The 20,894-nt window shown below is 51.9% G+C and overlaps 1 protein-coding gene across 6 annotated transcripts in view; it reads right to left on the bottom strand.

Moving 5' to 3' along the window:
* Positions 1-1,004: 1,004 nt before the first annotated feature.
* Positions 1,005-20,894, bottom strand: part of DLGAP4 (DLG associated protein 4) — a 191,168-nt gene continuing 171,278 nt past the window's right edge. For 5 of the 6 annotated variants that reach the window (XM_054081903.1, XM_054081899.1, XM_054081902.1 and 2 more), the window contains 6 exons: positions 10,401-10,762; positions 8,684-8,775; positions 7,850-8,259; positions 6,099-6,190; positions 3,497-3,649; positions 1,005-2,824 (listed from right to left, as the gene is read on the bottom strand). In XM_054081903.1, coding sequence (XP_053937878.1) covers positions 2,609-2,824; positions 3,497-3,649; positions 6,099-6,190; positions 7,850-8,259; positions 8,684-8,775; positions 10,401-10,762 — 1,325 coding nt within the window. In that variant the 3' untranslated portion in view covers positions 1,005-2,608. The remainder of the gene's footprint in view (positions 2,825-3,496; positions 3,650-6,098; positions 6,191-7,849; positions 8,260-8,683; positions 8,776-10,400; positions 10,763-20,894) is intronic. The other variant, XM_054081905.1, reaches the window with a different exon arrangement.

Genomic DNA, 20,894 nt, shown 5'->3' with positions numbered 1-20,894 from the left:
AAGGTCCTACGCCTGGGTTGGGGCAATCCCCAATTTCAGTACACGATGGGGGATGATGTGATTGAGAGCAGCACTGCAGAGAAGGACTTGGGGTGCTGGTTGATGAGAAGCTCGATGTGAGCCGGCAACGTGTGCTCACAGCCCAGAAGGTCAATCATATCCCGGGCTGCATCCAAAGCAGCGTGGCCAGCAGGGCGAGGGAGGGGAGTCTGCCCCTCTATTTCTCTCTTGTGAGACCTCATCTGGAGTATTGTGTGCAGTTCTGGACTCCTCAACATAACGAGGATATGGAGCTGTTGGAATGGGTCTAGAGGAGATGATCCGAAGGCTGGAGCACCTTCCCTGTGAGGACAGGCTGAGAGAGTTGGAGTTGTTCAGCCTGGAGAAGGCTCCGAGGAGATATAGCAACCTTCCAGTACCTGAAGGGGCTACAAGAAAGCTGGGGAGGGGCTGTTCACAAAGGCTTGTGGTGATAGGACGAGGGGCAATGGGGATAAACTGGAGAGAGGCAGGTTTAGGCTGGACATAGGGAAGAATTTCTTCACCATGAGGGTGGTGAGACACTGGCCTACGTTGCCCAGGGAAGTTGTGGCTGCCCCACCTGGAGGTGTTCCAGACCAGGTTGGATGGGCCTTGGGGAGCCTGATCCAGTGGGATGTCCCTGCCCATGGCAGGGGGCTTGGAACTGGGTGATCCTTAATGTCCCTTCCAACCTAAACTATTCTATGAATCTATAATCTACACACCAAACACATTTGGAGAACACTTTGTCAAACATTCCCCTCTACTTTGCGTAAAATCACCCTTCTCAGCACTAGAGATCTCCCAAACCTGCATCTTCACCATCCTCCCCCAAGCCCAGCCTGTGATCTCTACTACCAACGATTCAAGGCCAATGTGGAATTTGAGCCACGCTTTGATGGGAATCAGCTCCATGTTGGGAGTAGGGTAGAAGCCTCTCTGAGCTCCTGTGCTGGGACAACTTACACCACACCAGTCACACAGGGGTCAGTCAGGATTTCACTTTTATTTATTTTTTGCCTTCTGGATCACCAACACCCTCGCTGAAACTTCTTTGGGATTCTGCCCCCACCCCCTGACAGTAGCACACAATCTCCCAACTCGTTCAAGCAAGTGAAGAAGAGAAAAAAAACCCAAATCCCCAGCCTTCTCGCTCAGTATGGGGCCGAATGCTTGTTTGGAGGGGGCGGCAAAGGTGGTGGAAGTTCTGGCTTCGAGAAGTCAGACTGAAAAGGAGACCTACAAAGGGGAAAATGGGCTAAAAAATATTTAGCAATCCTTCCTCTACCCAGAGAGCAGGGAGATAAGGAAAAAATAGTCATCTGATTACACACAGGGTATATATTTTTACACACACTTTTACACACATCTAGATATAGTACATGTAAAAATATATGCTATACATATGCCCATTCTCACCAAGGTGCTGCGAGATGCACCGTCTGCGCTGTGCGTACGGGCATGTATACGTGTGTATGAATTCAATGTACAGGTACTACTAAGTGTATATGTGCATATGTACACATACGTACAGGCAGGCAGCCTCCCGCCAGCCACCCCTGCCCTTCTCTTTGTACAAAACCCGGTCCCCCCACCCCAAAACACCCTCTCCTCCAGCGCTCCCCTTCCCCAGAAACAGGTTCCCCCGGTGCAGCAGCTTCTTTCTCAACAAGCAATTCAAGGAAAATAATTTTGTAAAGGGAAGAGGAGAAAAATCAAAGTGAAGCATGTGTGTCTCGTGCCTGCCGTTGCTCCGCAGTCCTTCGGCTGCCCTCCGCCTGGATCCGCTCTCGGGAGCAGCCTCCAAGCGCCGTCCCGTCTCCCTTTGCCAGCTTATTGCACATTTGCTTCTGGGTTGCGTTTTGACAACTCTGCATTACATTCCACAGACCCCATCATCCTCTCACTTCAATAAATCAAGGAATACAAACCTGCTGCCCTTTCCCTACCCACCCGTCCTCCCTCCCCCCGCCCCGCCGTGACATCCCCATGAAAAGGAAAACAAAAAACCCCAGGAAAGGCTGCTGGCGAGCAGAGTGCGACGGTAGCACACACTGAAAGGTGTTCTCTTCGGGAGCTCTGTGGAAGAGAGGTTATTTCTAACACGGTAAACAAAGCCATGCAAAAGGTGGGATAAAGGGAGTGGCAGGAAAAAATAAAGGATGAGAAGGAAGAACAGAACAGAGGAGGAGGAACACAGCATGGCAAGTGCTCGAGGCTTCATGTTTTCTTGTCTTCTTCTTGTAAACAAGCTCGTAATTCTCATTAGATAGAACAAGTAAAAAGACTGAAGTTCCAAGTCGAGGGGCTGGAGTTTCCAGGAGTCTGTCCAGTCCGTTCCGCAACACCACAGCCAGTGCGAAAACAAGGGGGATTTTTTTCTTTTTTTTTTTTCTTTTCTTTTTTTTTTTTTTTAAAATCTTCATTACTTAAAGCTGAGAGAAAAAAGCCAACTCGGGAGCCCTTTTCAAGGATGGCTCATTGTCTCTAGACTGAATAAATCACACTAGTTTAGAGAGAACCCCTTTTTTTTTTTCCTTTTTAATGACTTATAAAAACCATGTGGTTCCTTCCTCTGCCCCTTCGCTCAAAGGCGGGTCTGTGCCTCGGGTACGTAGATCTCGATGCTATCCGCGCTCTCCGTGGCTGAGTTCTGCCGGACGGAGGCAGCCCGCTTGGCTGCCATGAGCCGCTTGCGAGCCTCCTGGCGCTGCTTGTCTGAATCAGAAGCTTTGTCCCGGTTCAGTTGGGATTTGGACTTGGCTGGCTTCTTTGGCACGGGAGGGGGTGGTTTCTTCTCTTCCTTTAGGGAGACAGTAAGGAAAAAACCCAAACATAAAATAAAAATGCACATACAGACGCTTCTTCTCTGACCTGGCGGGGACTCTCACGGCGAAGCAATGAAATTGAGTGTCAGGTGAGAGAAGCGGGAGCTGTTCTCGAGGCAGACACTCATCAAAAACAGCTTCCCCCATCCCTACAAATGTGCCTGTTTGTGTTTTGTGGTACAGAGCTCTTCAGTGAAGCAGACAAGAGTCTGCAGGCTCTGCCAGCCCAGCACGGGCAGCACGAAGGCTGAACTCCATCTGCAATTGCAAAATTTGAATGTGCCGCCCTGCCCGGAGCCACGGTTCCCTTCCTGCCTTCCAGGCCGGGGGACACGATCTGCACTGCATTTTCAAAGGGCTCCAGTAGGTGTGTTTTATACTGCTCAGATACCAGGAATAAAACCCATTCATGCAGCCCTTGCAACGCTAGAGGCCTCTGTATCACTGCTGTAAGCCACGCGCCACCCGTCTCTCTCCATCCTGACACTTCTTCCCGGTATATAACAGGAAATAGTTTCCGCTATTAGTCAGGAGGAATGGGCTCAGCGTGTTGCGAGGCTGTGAGGTTACGCTGCACAAACGCAGCGTGGTCAAAGCCCCAAATGCCTGCGAGGTGTTGTGGCCACTCTCAACTGCCCCACACTCACCTTTCTCTCCGGTGTCTCTGCCAATTGCCAGCTATTAGCTTTCAGGTGGTACAGCTCATCGAACTTCATGCTGATGTCTTCAATGGACAACTGCAGGAGGTCCCAAAACCCAGCGAGGTCCTGGGCTGTGGGTCTGGGATTGGAATTAGGGTTCTAGAAGGCAAAGGATAAAAAACAGCCTTTCAGAAAGGATTTACCCTCCAGACTGCACAGCTTCCGTATTCCCCCCTTGCAATCCTACCTCCTGACAACTGAAACGTTGGGAACCCATGGAAGACACCAGCCCTAAGCATGCAAAGACCCAATGCCATCATTTACAGTCAAAACTACAAAGATCTGTGATCTGCAAAGACCACAGAATGGTTTGGGTTGGAAGGGACCTCAAAGCCCACCCAGTTCCATCAACCTGCCATGGGCAGGGACACCTCCCACTGGATCCAGCTGCTCACAGCCTCATCCAACCCGGCCTGGAACACCTCGAGGGATGGGGCAGCCACCACTTCTCCAGGCAAAAGAGATCAGGCAGCAGAGATCCTGACTGTGTTTCTCCTAGAAGAAGTTGAAGAGGAATCCTAAAAGAGATGCTCTCCATAGCAGAAAGCAATAGCTCCCATTCTTCCCGAGGCTTCCCCAGCCAGCGCTAATCCCACAGCTGTAGCTCCAACTCCAGCACGTGATTCAGAGCTAGGACACTCGTTTCTTACACAGAGATCCTGATTCCAGGATAGGTAATAATCGAAACAGATGTAAAGCACAGCTCTGACACCTGGAGAAGTTTCATGCCAGAGTACAGCAATCCAACAAAGCCAATAGAGCTTCCAGGAACCAAATAAGTTTGTTACAGTCCCACACAAAATCTGAAAGTATCTATATTTCTCAGGCTACGTTGAATCATTTTAGGTAGCTTAAGTTTCGTGCAAGAACAGGGTTGTCCGAGACATCTGAGTTGCCACCACGGGCTGGGGTGTCTCAGGGAAGCATGGGATCGGATCTGAACAACCCATTACAAGGTGTGAAAGGCAGACCTTGGACACAGCTCTGCTGAGAGCCTGGCAGCGAGTAGTGCTGCTGTTCATCTCAGCCCTCATCAGCCAGAGATCAGCACTTCAGCCCCTCCTCCTCCTCCTTCCCAAGTTCCCTAATGTTTTTTTTTTTTTGCAGGCAAAGGGGAATTCACCTCTGAGTAAGTCTGAGAAATCCATATCATCATAAGGCATGAAAGGAAAAACCCAACAGATTCCCATCCATGCCCACATTATCCCCGTTCAGCTCTCAGCAAGGGCAAACCCTTGAGGAATTACACTTGAGGGGATCCAACTCAATCAGCACTTTGTGACCAGTGAGGGACAATCCTCTGGGAATGGTTTTACCATCCACATAATTTACACACAAAGCAAACATGTTGGGAGAAGAACAGACTTATCAAACATTACCCTCTACTTTGCAAAACCTCGATGGTTCACCTCAAAAAGCCCTTTAGAACTAAAAAGAAAGAGGCAGTTTCCAGGGCACAGAGCAGCGTGGCTGGCGACAACTCAGACCCACAGACGCAGTGCACTCACCATCCCCTGATCAGCAGATCAAGAGAATTCCCTTCTACTCACGTAAGCACCAAAAGGAATTGCAAACACTCATCCTCGAGCAGAGGACAGCCCGTCTGAGGCGATCAGCCTCACGCTGCTCAGCGGCTGCTCTGGATCGGCACTCGTCCCTCACAGCAGGCAGTGCTGCACCAGCTGGGCTTGTGCAGCCACATCACCCCGGGAACCCCGATCACGGTCCTCCCAGCTCCAGAGCAGGAAGGCTCTGCTGGGGGATCTGCACAGGCTGGATCCATGGGCTGACACCAACTGGATGGGCTTCAAACAGGCTCAGCACCAAGACCTGCACTTGGGTCGCAACAACCCCACGCAGCGCTCCAGGTTTGGGAAGAGGGGCTGGAAAGCTGCCCAACGGAGGAGGATCTGGGGGTGTTGGTTGACAGCAGCTGAACATGAGCCAGCAGGAGCAGGAATGGGATCATGCCCCTGTGCTCGGTGCTGGTGAGACTACTCCTCGAATCCTGGGTTCAGTTTTGGGCCCCTCACTCCAGGAAAGTTCTTGAGGGGCTGGAGTGCGTCTGGAGAAGGGAATGGAGCTGGGGAAGGGTCTGGAGAACAGGGGTTGTGGGAGCGGCTGAGGGCCGTGGGGCTGTTTAGCCTGGAGAAGAGGAGGCTGAGGGGAGACCTCATTGCTCTTTGCAGCTCCTGAAAGGAGGTTGTGGGGGCGTGGGTGCTGGGCTCTGCTCCCAAGGGACACGGGACAGGATGAAAGGAAATGGCCTTAACTTGTGCCAGGGGATGCTTAAGCTGGATATTGGGAAAAATTTCTTCACTGACAGAGTGGTGAAGCCCTGGAACCGCCTGCCCAGGGCAGAGTCCCCATCCCTGGAGGGGTTCAAAGACCATGTGGCCGTAGCACTTGGGGACAGGGTTTCGTAGCCACAGGAGTGTTGAGTTGGTGGTTGGACTGGGTGAGCTGAGAGGTCTTTTCCAATCTTAATTCCATGATTCTATGATACATTTCCCTCCCCCAAACCCAGAAGAAATAAACCCAGACTCACCAAGTTCTGTTCACAGAGGCCGTGGAATTGCTGGAACTTCTGTGACATTAGTAACTGCGCGCTGCCCACTGCACTCAGGACTTTTCCTAAGACTATGGGAGAGAAAAAGAGAAAGGAGAGCTCAGCTGAACAGGCTGTTGTTAAATGCAGCAATGAACTTGAGTGTTTCTGAAGCAAAGGAATACTCCTGATTCATTAGAAAAGGAGTTTCAGAGACCCCAAGGAAGTAAGTGCTCAGGGAGAGATGTAATCACTCTATGATCTATGGCTGTCTTTGCCATCTATTATTGCTCCTTCTAGAGCAGACCAGAGAGTGAACATCACATCAGAGTGTGCAGACAGTGTCCTATGCTGCCTTCAGCATGCCCTGATCAAGAAAATTCCCTCATCCAAGTCACCATCATCGTCTCATGAGTAGATCTGCTGGCACTGGCTTGCAGATCACACTCCTGTACGAGGTGAAGGTGGCGAGGGACAGGAGAACTGTCTCTGACCTGTTTACCTGAAGGGATTAAACTCCTGGCCGGCCAGGGCCTTTAATACCCAGGAACTGCTGCTGCTCTTAGTGCGTCTTCCAAGAAACCTCTGGGTACGGCACCATCCCTCTGCTCATTACTGGACAAACATTGTCTGGGGTTTTCCCTTCCGAAGCCAGGGCTGAGACACAACTCCACCATGAAGGATGAAACGATTCCCTTCCCTGATGTGTTGCTGCACCTACAGAATCAGTTCTGAATGTTCACAGATTCTGGTGGGACAAGCGTAAGCTGGGCTCTCCTCTGTATCCGAGTTCTTGGGTATAGACTCTACCGGAAGATTGCTCTTGGAGGTCACAGATACAACGTCACACCGCTCTCGCTCTCTTTCCTTGCCAGGTCACACTTGCCGCAGGCCAAGCCAGGCAAGTGCCCCCGGAGGCAGGGAGAGCCCTGGCACTGCCTGGCCAGCGTGGCAGCCGGTGCAGTGTCTTAGTGCAATAGGATTAGAGATCAGCTTCCCAACCTGAGCAGTGACACAGCTCTAACCGAGCCTCACCGTTAGTTCATTAGTTCACCATTAGCTTATATTAAAAAGATAAAAAGCAACCAGACTGCAAACGAAGCCCCTGCAGCCCGGTCACCCACTTCTGTCACTCGGTGTGCACCAGGGGCACGAGTTGCACCGTAAGCAGCGCAGCTTTTGCCAACTCATTTGAAAATAGCACACACAATTGGGACAGAACCAAGTAAAATCGAGCAGCCTTGCATTCACCGTGCTTGTGGTGTATTTACCACATGTTCAGTGAAGCTTTCCCATAGGAAGAAATCTCCTCTTTGCTACGAGGACAAATCCACCAACGGAACAGATCAAATAAGCTCAGAAGTCACGTTCCTTTTGTGCCACTGCAACTAAAGTTCTACCTGCCCGCTTCTGGACAATGGGTTGGGCAGGAGAAGATCCCATAGTCTCCCTAAATGCAACATATGTAAGATTTTAGCAGTTTGGAATTGTCAGTAACTGCACCACACTGACCATCTTCTGTGCTGCATCACAGTATTGTCCCTTACTCGATCTGCTAAAGGAAGTTACCTCATCTTTTTGAAAGAAATAACGTTCTTTGTCCCATCCTTCTCTCTGCATTCCACCCTCACCCTGCAGGCTGTCAGGAATGGAATTGCAGGAAGCTGTTCCACTACTCAGTTCCAGCTCTTTCTTGAGGGAGGAGCTGCAAGGCTGCTCTTGTCCAACGCCAAGCGGCTGACAGCACCTACCTTCTTCAGAGAGATTGTTCTCTTTGGTCTCCTGGTCCATCTGGCGGCACCAGCCTTCTAACCGCTCCGTTTCCGCCTGCAGCAGCTTCAGAAACCAGTACCCATCCCGCCGGCAGGCTCCTGGCTGCGTGGGTTCTGATGGCGAGGTGGAGGACGTCTCGAGCCAGGGGTCGGGAGGAGGGAGAGAGGAAGGCTCCAGGGCTGGGTCATTGTTATCTCCATAGGAGAGGTTTCTCTTAATCTGCGAGGGCTTGGCTGGTTGCCTGGTAGTGGCTTCAACCCCAGCGGAGTTGTTGTGTTGGGGGCACTCAGCGAGGCTTCTCTCAGATGATTTACAGCTAGAGTTATTGGGTTCCTGCGTGTCAGAGTCTGTGTCCTGTTTGGAGGACATGCTGCGAGAGTGGCTGCTTCTAGAGAGATCAAAAGCAAACTGTGAAGAGCAGAACCCAACCTGGTTGGCCTCACATGGACAGCGGAACATGCTTGTTTGTTGTGGCCGAGCCTGGCCCCACCCCTCCTCACACAAACACACACCACGTTCAGACAGACAAAATTATAAGGTTGCCTGCTTACTGCATGAGGCTGTTCAGACGAGAGGACTGACGCACATCTATAATTACACCTTGTACTTTATTTAATGCCAAACTCCCGTGGATGTGGCTGTTTACGGAACCAGGGCTTTGTGCAGCGGGTGTGCTGTGGAGGAAGAGCTCTCCATGGGCCCCATTCAACGCCACTCGTATCGGAACAAGGGAGGGGAGAAGGTCCAAGCAGAAGTGGGGGAAGCGCAATTTAAACGAAAGGAAACTATGAACACTTGCGTCTCTCACTTACCGCCACTCGTCCTCTACCTGTACCCCGATGGACTGGAATTTGGTGACTGGTGGAGGAGGCTCCTCTTTTGCCACTGGCTGAAGGCAGTCAACCTTATTAAACAGAGAAAATACAGACAAAAACAGACACGACAACTTGCTGCTGGAATTCACGTCAGTAGACCAGGAGAGCTGCACACACACACTGACACCACACACCAATCGTCTTGGGTTATGGCTCAGCTCTGCCTCCAGGCGAGCACCAGGACTGCATCCTGCCAGGCATCAGCTCTAACAGCACTCGGCTCTGCCACCCGCCGCTGCTCGCGTGGCTGCGGCACGTTCCGAGGGTTCTGTGCCCCCGAGGGAGCCCTGTCTGTGCAACATCTGGCACGGGCAAAGGCCAAGAGGCTCAAGATTGGACAGCGGTCTGATTGAGACTGACAGAAGAGCCCAGCTTCCTCTCTCCCATGGACTGACACCCCCTGCGCTTTGGATAAGAGGGTTAGAAGGTTTTAGGAAGGAAATCCAGGCCATGGTGCAGGCAGCTTGGGAACCAGCTCAGAGAAGGAAGGGGACAGAAAGGCAGCCAGCCTCTCCAATGGGAGTTCTCGCACCTTGCTGCCCTTGTTTTGCCCCACTGGCCCTGCAGAAAAGCCTTTGCTATCACACATACTGACCTGGCCAGCTAACCCTACCGTGAAGAGCTTATTCAGCACACACACGTCTGGTGGCTCAAAGCCCAGATCCTGCATTTGGACTTGCCTAAGTGCTCCAGTTCCTGCCTGCAGGTAACAGCCTGCAGCACTGAACCAGCACTGGGGGAGAGATCCAGTGCTGGCCACGCTCAGCTGCCTGCAACTGGGAAACCTGTCTGCAAGAAGAGCGCACGACTGTGGACAGCTTCGGTTTGGCTCAATAAAGCATGGATTTATGCTACTCAGTGGGTTCCCACTTGACTATATAACCAACAGCACATTTCCATCGACTTCCAGAGTTAAATGCTTCCAGCAACAGAAGCAGCAGCTTCCTGGGAACGGTGGACACCGAGGGCTTGCTTCCTCCTGCCTAGAGCCCCGGGACCACTTTGCACGGCAGCAGCCCACATCCACGGATACCAAGCAGAGGGGTGCACCTCTGAGTGCCTCCCCACCTTCACCGAGCCTGTGCTCTGTGCAGTGTAGCACTGAATATCGCTCTGCTCCTTCTCCAATGGTTTTCAGCTGCAAGAAGGGAGATTTAGACGAGATCTTAGGGAGAAATGTTTTGCTGTGAGGGTGGGGAGGCCCTGGCCCAGGTTGCCCAGAGCAGTGGTGGCTGCCCCATCCCTGGCGGTGTTCCAGGCCAGGTCGGATGAGCTTTGAGCAACTGGACCCAGTGGGAGGTGTCCCTGCCCATGGCAGGGGGTGGAACTGGATGGGTTTTATTCCCTTCCAACTCAAACCACTCTAGGATTCTATGACACTGCAGCAAAAGGCCTCTTGAAGGGGCTCAGCCCATTAACACAGTCCCACTGCTTTAACAAAATATTTTACTTTAAGTAGACAGAACTCAGTCCTTTCTGGTCTGTTTGGGAAAGCTACTGCAGAATCTCTCCCCTGGGAACACAGGAAGTTAGTCTGACAAGGAAGGTAGTTTCTTTTGCTACCCTAAGTGAGTTCAGCTGCACCCCTGCTCACACAAAACGCACACGGTAAATGGATGGGGTTAAAGACAAAAGAGAACAAACTATTCCGTACTTGTATTCCTATAGACGACAGCTTTCTTTTGGGGATATTCTCCACTTTCGGCTCTTCGCTCGTCAGAGTCCCTTTGTCGCTTTTCAAAGTTGCATTTTTCTGGGGTAACTCTGGAGTGTCTCTCGCTGGAGTCACAACACTTCCTCTTGTCACGCTGGGTGTCCTGGTGCTGTCCAAGCTGTCTGAGGAATTGCTGAGTCCTGACTGGCTGGTCACCTCACTCTTGTGGTCTTGGCTGTCCAGGTAGGTGTCCTGCGCCGATTCAGTGCTGCTCTGCACAGTGACAGAGATGAACGGCTTGGATGTGGTCCGAGGTGGGACAGGAGGTGGAGTCTTTTTATATGCCACTAGGCATGATGAACCTGCAGGAATGGAGGCGGGAAGAACGGAGAATGCAAGAGACAGATTGGGGGGAGGGGGAGAGAGAGAGAGAGAGAGAGAGAGAGATAGATACAGTAGAAGAGAAAGAAAAAGCAAGTCAGTCACAACATCCAAGAGGAGCCTCCAGGTAGAAGCCGGAGGTAGAAATGCAGACCAGCCTACAGCCAGCAGCTCGCACCAGGTAACCCAAACCAAAGCATGAGGAAGCGGAAGGCAGAGCCAGAGCTAGCTTGCAAAAGAAGTCAAAAGGAATACCATGATGTATGAAAGGCTGGAAATGGAGAACAGGAATAGAAAAGCCTCCCGAGAACGCTACAGGACTTGGCAGGTGTAAGCCTCCACGTTGGGGAAATTTCCTTTGGCTTAAACCCTATGTTTTAGTGTCCTAGTACAGTCAAGTGTCCCAGCTCTTTGCCCCATCAGTTGATAGTTTCAGTGTCTGGCCCAAGGAGGTGGTTTTTTTCCTACGAAAATGGAGAGAAGCCACAAAGTTTGTTAGATGCTGGCGGCAGGAACAGAAGCCTGAAGCCCCTTAAAACCCTAGCTGCTATGCATTAGGGGACAATGCACCATCTGGACGCAACAGCATAAGAGTGGCGAGGCTCCTGCTGCGCCACATCCCCAGGTCCGAGGAGCGCTGAGACTGAAGGTGTGTTCCCAGCAGGCACCCGGATCCACTACGTGTGTGTGTACATGCAGGTCGTCAGCCTAAGTCTCCCCTGGCACAACTTGAGGTCATTTCCTCCCGTTCTATCTCTTGGGAGTAGAGCCCAGCACCCACCTCCCCACAGCTTCCTTTCAGGAGCTGCAGAGAGCCATGAGGTCTCCCCTCAGCCTCCTCTTCTCCAGGCTAAACAGCCCCAAAGCCCTCAGCCGTTCCCACAATCCCTCTTCTCCAGACCCTTCCCCAGCTCCATTCCCTTCTCCGGATGCGCTCCAGCCCCTCAATGTCTTTCGTGGTATGAGGGGCCCAAAACTGAACCCAGGATTGAAGTTGTGACCAGATCAGAGGGCAGCACTCGCACAAACCCAGGCTGAGCTCGCTCTGCCCTGGACGTTCCTTGACACGATCTGGTTTATGGTGCAAACGAACAAACAGCCAGCACAGCAGGAGGCACAGAGGCGGCTAAAGCGAGAGTTACTGCACAATCACTCTCACTTTCCCTGTCTTCTCTGCTGGATGTCCCCAAAGCCTCATAAGGCGTACTGTACATCTGACCCAAGTTAAAACTTGCCTTGTTACCGATGTTTTCTTGCTCTGCCCTTACAGCAGGAATCTGGACGGCTCCTACCTGACATGGAGCACAGCACAGCACGGCACACGGGTAGGTTAAGCATTCCCCACGCGAGCACAGCTACGAGAGCTCTGCCCCATCACTGCAGACTCCCTGGCTGGATGTCAAAATGGTTCTTCATCCACCAATACCGAAGATGGAGGAGATTCAACCCCAGCCATGCACCAGAAAGGGTGAGAGCAGCCCACCATGGTCCCTGCCCTCCGGAGCGAAGTTTCACAGGCTGAGCCCTGCCAGCCAGAGGGATGGAAGCCGCTGAGCACCCCATGGATGAGGAGCACCCACACGGTCACTGCTGGGTGGTCTGACAGGACAGCACCATCTGAAACAGCAAGTTCTAGGCCAAGTCTTATGCCTTATCTTGCACAGCTCATCCCGACAGAGCAGCGTTGGAGCAGCCTGAACGGAGCAAGTGAAGAAACATCCTTGATACGTTCTGGCTGCACTGCCAAAACAGAAGGTAGAATCATAAACCCTAAGTTGGAAAAGGCCTTTGAGATCATTGAGTCCAACCATACCTGTCCACTACTATGTGCCTCATCTACCCGTCTTTTAAACACCTCCAGGGATGGGGACTCCACCGCCTCCCTGGGCAGTCTCTGCCAAGGCCTAATGACCCTTTCCATGAAGAATTTTTTCCTGATGTCCAATCTGAACCTCCCCTGGCGCAGCTGGAGGCCATTTCCTCTCATCCTCTCACCTATCACTTGGGAGAAGAGACCTACACTCACCACTCCACAACCTCCTTTCAGGCAGTTGTAGGCAAAATGCTTGTGCTGCCGTTATCTATTACAAGGAAAAGCCACCCAAACCGGCAGTGGAGAAAGCCTGTTCTTATGCCCTTCTCTTGGCTTTGCGTGGCAAGGCTGTTGTAGCGGTGGGATTACAGCTTCTGGGAGAAGCTGCTAGAAGCTTCCCCTATGCCCAGCAGCCAACGCCAGCCAACTCCAAGACGGACCAGCCAGGGCTGAGCCCATCAGCAGTGGTCACAGTGCCTTGGGATGACACAGTTCAGAAGGGGCAAAAAACCTACGTGACGGCAACTGCAGCTGGAGAGGGGAGTGAGAACGTGAGAGAAACAGCCCTGCAGAGACCAAGGTCTGCAGAAGGAAAGGGAAGAGGTGCTCCAGGCACTGGAGCAGATTCCTGAAGCCCACAGCGGGCTGGAGGTTCGTGGTGAAGCAGACCACCACCCACAGCCCAGGGAGGACCCTGCACTACAGCATGTGGATGCCTGAAGGAGGCTGTGACCCCACAGAGAGCCCACATGGCAGCAGGTGCCTGGCAGGACCTGCTGGAGCAGTCCACTCTGTTCCTGAAGGACTGCACCCTGTGGAAAGGACCTACGCTGGAGCCGTTTGTGAAGAACCGCAGCCCATGGGAAGGACCCACTTTGGAGAAGTTTGTGGAGGACCATCTCCATGGAAGAGGTGTGAGGGGAGCAGGGGAGGTGTGAAGAGGAAGGAATGGCAGAGACAACGTGTGATGAAATGACCACGACTCCTATTCCCCATCCCTGTGCAACCACTCAAGGGGAGGAGGTAGAGAAAATCAGGAGTAAAGATGAGCCTGTGAAGAAGGGAGGTGGGGGAAGGTGTTTTTAAGATTTGCGTTTATTTCTCATTATGCCACTCTGATTTGCTTGGTAATAAATTAAACTGACTCTCCCAAATGTTGTGCCCATGTGACATATCCCTCCCCCTCTCGAAGCTGCTGCCTTGCTGAGTCGTGGGGTGGAGAGGGACCACATGGAGGTCTGGTGGCCACTCCACATCAGCGTCCATATCAAAGCCCACCTGTGCAGCAAGGATGAGTAGGGGAGAACGAGCCATTATGTCTCTGCCGCTCATTTGCCTATCAGGATGACTAAACCGTCACCTGGTCATCCCCTCCCTTACCAGATTTGCACCATAGCTACAGAACAAAGACTCAGAGGTGATGCTCAAAACAAAAGTATTAATAAGATTTGTGAATAGAAATCTACATATGTTGCATTTGGATGATTTAGACTATGAGTTTTTTTGTGATGGAAACATCCTGATCTACGACCCTGGCTTTTCTGGATTCCTACACATAGATGGGGGTGGCACTGACAATCCACTGTGTCCCAGTTGGTGCCACTGGGACGAAAGTAAAGGAGATGGGCCGACTGGTACCCCAGATGTTATCACTCCAGAATGGACTATAAGAGAACGAGAGGAGCAAGCCTTGATCAGAGCTATCTCTCAGCTGGTCTGAGATTCCCCACCGATGTCAACAATCTACAAACACCAGAGCATTTGCAGAAATTTCACTCGCAGAAACTTCTTCAAGGAAACATCTAAAGACTTTGATCACCGAACTCATCCAGGTTGTATAGTCCCTCACAAATCTTTATAGGATGCTATATTGGTCTAGACTTAAGCTTATATTCTTGCCTTAGAATTGTAACATCATAGGTAATTAACTAAATGTTTAAATACAGTTCTGGGTCCTACTCTGTCTCCCTCGGGGTGTGACAGTAACAGGTGAGTGATCTCCCTGTCGTTATCTCAACCCACGAGGACTCCCTTACATGTTCCCTCTCCCGTCCAGCTGAGGTGGCAGAGAGAGGGGCTGGGTGGGCACGTGGCATCCAGCCAGGGTCACCCCACCACTGCCATCTAGTTTAACCCTTTTCCTCCCTGTCCTTCCCCAGGGAGAGGGTGCGCACAGCAACTCCCAGGCTCCCCTGCCACCTCCCTGCGAGCCTCGGCCACCCCGTCCTGCCTGGAGCAGAGCAATGGGAGGGTGCGGCAGCTCTGCCAGCATGTTTACCAGGAGCCCAGCTCCGGTTTCCCGGCTGTTTATACCCACAGGGCTGTAATTGGAAAAGCAAATCAATCGCTATCTGATATCGAATGCCGCAGCCAGGCCAAACAAGGGGAGGGTGACGCATTGGCACAGACAGGGAGTACGGTCACCTGGTGAAGACCAGTGGCGTTCAGGGGCAATAAGCTAGATCCAAATTCATCCTTCCACCTCCCAACAGAGGGTACGAATGCTGTCTGTGCTGCAAACACAGCACAAACCTGTCTTGTTCCCAGGGATCCCTTCACGCCATCCGGCTCGGCTGAAGAGCATTGCTGACTTTGCCAGGAGGGAACCACACAGCGCCAACGCCACAATGACGCTGTTAATGCACATGTGGTCAAAGGGCTGCGTGAGCTCTAAAAACAAGTTTACGGCTCTAAGGAATACTGCAAAGAAATACAAAAAGATCAGGAGTGTGGAAGAAGCAGGGATGCTCTGATCAGTGCAACAGCAAATTAACAGCAAATTAATGGAAGCCCTTGGCAATCATAAAACAGAGTTTTTAAGCAAGCAAACCCCCAAACCACAGCTCACCTCAAACGGGTGGTGGAAGCACAAGCCTGAGTAAGCCCATCCGAAGAGCCTGCCCTTCTCCCTCCACACAACTATGAGCTAAGCTCCAGCATTTCTTGCATCCGGAAGAACCAAGGAAGCCAAGAACACCCCAATACTTCTATAGAAGAGCTGTTACTGGACCAACTGAGTAGGCAGCTCCGAGGTCAATCCCACCAGTGAGTGAGGAGTGGTCCAGTTGCTGCCTTACCCCCTCCAAAGGGCAATGGCTCACCAGGGTTCGAGTCTGCTCTTGAGCCACTGCAGTCACAGCCCATTACCGTGTAAAATCAGCCTGTGCTGCAACTACAACCCAACGGAGCGGGAACGCACCTCATCCTGCAGCACCATCACCCACATCCCCAAATGGTGCAGAAGAACAAGAAAAAGAGGGAAGTTTTGCTTAAGTTTCCAGCTTTGCAGTATTCAGTCCCTTCCAGCTCATAGGCTCTCCTAAGGCTTATTTAAGTGAGCTGTTAGAATCCACAACTCTGCTGTGGAAGATGGATTTCTGGAGGGAGGGCTGGCTGTTTATAGCCTTCCTTGCTTAATTATTTGTAGAAAGCAGTGTGTTTCCCAATTCCCATCTTCCACAGGACATTACCTGCTGCTCCCAGGGGTTTGGGTGATGCCCAGGCAGGAGAGTTGTGCTTTTGGAGACCTCCTTCCTGGCCCCCACACAGGCTGGGCAGCTGGGATCCTCTCCTTCTCTTTCCAGGGAAATAGGCATTTGCTTTTGGAAGACTAAACATAGGAGTCATAAAAGATTATTCGACCCAACAACGCCTTCAGAGGGCCCCGTTCTGACTCTCCAGGCTCTGCTGACCTGCTCCCTACCTGGCAGTGCCACCAGGATCACAGCTGAGGTATTTGGGTTTAGATTTAAATATAATCGCCCTTGAGCATGTGTCTAGTACCAAGTGCCTGGCGATTTTGCACTGTTGCTGCTTCAGTACAGCCTGGTGATAATTCTAATCATTCCAGGGGCTGCAAGGCCCTAGTTGAGCCATCCTCACTTTTCTTAATCATCTCCACGGCTCCAAGCTGCGTTCCATCACAAAGGCAAGTCGGGCTGCCCTCAGACATTGCAGCAAGGCTCAAGCTGCCATCGCTTTCCTGCTCCATGGGAAGATCTGAAGGAATGACTTCATTTCCTCATGCATAAAGCAACAGGCTCTGGAATCATCTCTCCTACTACAAGCTAAGATCATTTGGGTGGTAAATGAAGCAACCCAATGATCTCGCAGCAAATGAGTCACCCTCAGGTGCTCCATCCCCACAGGTTCACTGCCTCTGGGCTTGAGTTTGCCACAAGGGCTCTCGGACAGAAGGAGCTGCACTTCGAGGCAGTTTTCAAAAGCAAAGGGAAGGGCTGCATTCCAAGCAGCCTGACCTCTGATTTTCATCAGCTTGCACAACACTTCAAGGTTGAAGCTTTAATGTACTGCAGGATGTTTTATTTGTCTGGAGTCCAAAAGAAAACAATCCCCAGTTGCAACCGCTACTGAAGACAACACAGGTCTTTATTGATTTTCGTTCTCAGTGATCACTGCAGACCTTATTTTCCTGCTAAAATAGAATGTTTCTCTCCTTTACGGCCACAGCTGCACCATGCAGGCTGCCTTGAATCTGCATGTGGAAGCAGTTTGAGTATCCTGCAGAATGAAGGTCAAGGAACTGCCTTCCCAGAGCAGTGGTGGCTGCTCCATCCTTGGACGTGTTCCAGGCCAGGTTGGATGGGGTTTGGAGCAACCAGATCCAGTGGGAGGGGTCCCTGCCCATGGCAGGAGGTGGGACTGGATGGGCTCTGAGGTCCCTTCTGACACAAACCACTCTGATTCTCTACCCGCATCAGTTACAGACAAAGAAACCTACTCTGATTTTATTAGTCATCAGGAAAATATCTCCACCCGGATCAGATACCACCTCCTGCTCTGACAGGACACTGTCTTCAGAGCACTGGGGAAACTGTAAGAGTCTTACACTGGTTAAACAAAACCACATTCCTAGAAAGACAAGTTAAGTGACTGCAGGCGTTTAGAGAGACTGTTTATGGAATTGCTATAAATACCTACTCTCTCCGTGCCTTCCCTTCATAAATCTTTACAGTATTGATCTTTGACAAAAGAAAAAGTCTCACCTTGACACCACACAGAGGGAAACGGGTGCCTGACAGGGAAATATGCTGCTGACCATGACCAAGCCGGGGAGCCGGGATGGGCTGTGGACTCATTCCCCAGGCTGTTACCAAACCCCAACAGCAGCGGCATTCCCGAGTGAGCAGCTTCCCACTCCACAGCCCAAGCTGCCACCTCCGGGGAGGCTTAATACACCCATAGGGACCAAAGAGCGACCAGCCCAAAGCCTTTCTGAAGCTCTTCAGATGATCTAGAGAACACCATTAGCACCTCAGCAGCTCCCCACAGCCTTCACCTTTGCTTATGTACCCACTGTTTGCTTATCATCACTTTGTCTGCCCCTTCCCTACAGTCACAGAGACAAACACAAGCCAGAGGACAGAGCCTGCTCTGGGTGCTTCTCCCCAGCAGCAGCACCGGGGGAAAAGCACGGCCACCTCCACATTACAGCCCTGCTCAAACCCAGCCCTGGCTCTCACCCCAGGCATCTGTACCACCTCGAGCAGTTCTGAAGGAGGTTGGTGGAGAAATTTAAGCTTACATTCCCCTTTGTTATTGCCCATGCTTGAGCTTTTGGCTCTGACACAGTGCAGCAGGCAGAGCTGCAACCCCTGCAGCCCACACCAAGGCGTGGTGACGGGCAGCAGGTCCATCTTTCCCACTGAAGCAGCCTGTGGTCATACACTGAAACCCTGCTGAGCTGCAGCAGCTATGGAAGGTGACCAGCCCTCAGCTGGAGCCGTAACCAAGTCACATTTCTTGACCCAAACAGCTGCGGGAAGTGGTTATTTCCACATGGAGCCAACAGCATCAGCTCACCTGCAAGACACACACACAGAGGGGTGATGCCCTCGCTAACGAGAACCACTCTTCCCACACACGGACACTGGCTTCCTTCAGGAGCACCCACCATTCAACCCATGTAGGTGTTTGACCCATACTCCATCTCCCTGTTGGCACAGCCTGTACCAGGTTTGTAGACATCTCAGCTATGTGGCATTTCACAGAATCATTAAGGCTGGAAAAGACCTCTCAGCTCCTCCTGTTCAACCGCCAGCCCAGCCCCACCGTGCCGGCTAAACCATGGCCCCAGGTGCCACAGCTACTGAGTTTTTTAATCCCTCCAGCAATAGGGACTCCACCACTGCCCTGGGCAGCCAGTTCCAATATTTGAGCATTCTTTCATTGCAGAAAGAAAAGAAATAGCTTCCTAGCTTTAAGAGAAATATCTACTTCCCTGAAGTCCCACCACAATGCAGACAGAACAGCAACAGCTGCCTGCTCCTCACCGTCAAGCAGCAGGTGCTTCCACTGTGCAAGGGCTACAGCACTAAACAAAGATTGGTGCAGGTGGGTCTTGGTTCTCAGCTGGGAAACCTTTTGTGAGTGCCGGTCAAGCAAGCACCAAGCTGTTAAAGGTTTGGCACCTGCACTTGCTGTTCAGGTTCAGTGCCCACCCCGGTCACCACACTCTTGCAGATCTCTCTGGCTTAGCCAGCACAATCACAGAATGATTTGTGTTGGAAGGGAACTCAAAGCCCATCCAGTCTCAGCCCCCGCCATGGGCAGGGACACCTCCCACTGGATCCAGTTGCTCCAAGCCCCAACCAAACCAGCCTGGAACACCTCCAGGGATGGGGCAGCCACCACTGCTCTGGGCAACCTGGGCCAGGGCCTCTCCACCCTCTCAAGAAGTACAGGATTCATCCCCTCTGTATTTCTGAGCTCCCTGCTATTAGGAAACAAGGGACTGCCCGGCACTCGCTTCACCACTGCCCACTACAGCAAGTATAGTATTTAAACAAAAGAACAGGACAAATCTGCAGGAATAGGACCCCCAACTCAAGAGAACATCTCTGAAATGTTACAGTCAAAGAGCCCCTCAAAGGAAATACAGCAGCAAAGGGCTCTCCTTGAGTACCAGCTGTGTTTTAGCCCAACAGCACAGCTTTCACCCAGCAACACACCACAAAACACTGTGATCCCACTGTTCGCCCATGACCGAGATGCCCGCAGGGTGAAGGGCAGCATTAGTTACAGCACTGCGTCACCACGCAGGGTGGGCTGGGGGCTGCGCAGGGCAGCGAAGAAGGAGAGGGTGGCAGCCTCTGCGACTTGGGACCGTGCAGGATTTAGCAGCCACTCCCGATTAGAGACCTCATCCCTACACTTCCGGGGGAGCAGGAATGTTTAATCAGCGAAGGCAAGGCTAAGAGGGCTGTGACCTCTTTACAGGAGGGACTTTGAGTTTTTAAGCATTCCAGAAGTGTGACCTTCTTGGAGATGCTCCAATTTGAGATTTGCAGCAGTGATTGAGCAGAGAAATTCTCATAAGCACTTCTACATTGAAAACTGTTACAGTAAGAAAGCAGGGCAGCTTGCTTTTCTTTGTTAAAGCCACTGCTAGAAAGTCACAAAGGCACAAAACATCAGACAGCACCACCCGAGAACGCCGGGGTTTAAACGCACAGGATCTCACACTGCTGATTGATCCGGGCATCTGCCCCGTGAGCAGCGTTGGCCGAACAGGAGGGACACAGATGCTACGGAGCGCGCCAGCCACAGCCACTCCCAAACCCACCTGCAGCAACTTTTCCTGGGGCTTCTGTTGGGCTGGGACAGTGCACAATCTCTCCCCAAAGCACTTTTCAGTTTGAAGTAAGTTGGTGCAGCGACAGGCAATTCCACCCAGCTCCAGACGCACATCCAGCAAGCTGTCCATCCCACCACCGGGACTTGGGTGGGACAATTCAGCCAGCACAGGGCAGTAGCTCATGGGAGCGTTTCCCTCCTCTCCCTACCCAAGATGTTCATTCATCAACAAGAACCACGACCCCCAGATCCAGCCAGCCTTGCCTCAAGAAGTCACGGGGAAGAGAAGAACCACGAGCGTGGCACCAGGCAAAGCAGAATGGCAGCTCTGATGGGGTGTGGGGATTTTCCCCTGGGATAGAGTCCTTTACCCTCACCTATGAGCCCACTGCTGTTCCGTGGTGGCATACGCTTTTCCATGGAGGTGACATCAGCTCCCACTGGTTCAGTGTGCCTGTGCTCTGTACTGGGAATCGGGCTGTACTTATCCCCTCACTCTCACTAACGAGGCCTAATGCTAATGAGCTTAATACACCAAAGGATGTGCAACAGCACAGCTAAAGGAAACCCAAGCCTGCAACAACCCTTCCTGCTGATCCATCGAAGCATCAACTGCTGCTCCCTCTTGATCTACGGAGCTGTGCCTGCAGTGGGTCTCACTCTTGTGGGGTAAATAAAGCTCCCCTGGCAGCAGAAGCAGTCCA

Source organism: Cuculus canorus, chromosome 16 (genome assembly GCF_017976375.1).
Source record: "Cuculus canorus isolate bCucCan1 chromosome 16, bCucCan1.pri, whole genome shotgun sequence".
NCBI classification, from domain to species: Eukaryota; Metazoa; Chordata; class Aves; order Cuculiformes; family Cuculidae; genus Cuculus; species Cuculus canorus.
This window is presented reverse-complemented; position numbering and strand designations above follow the sequence as displayed.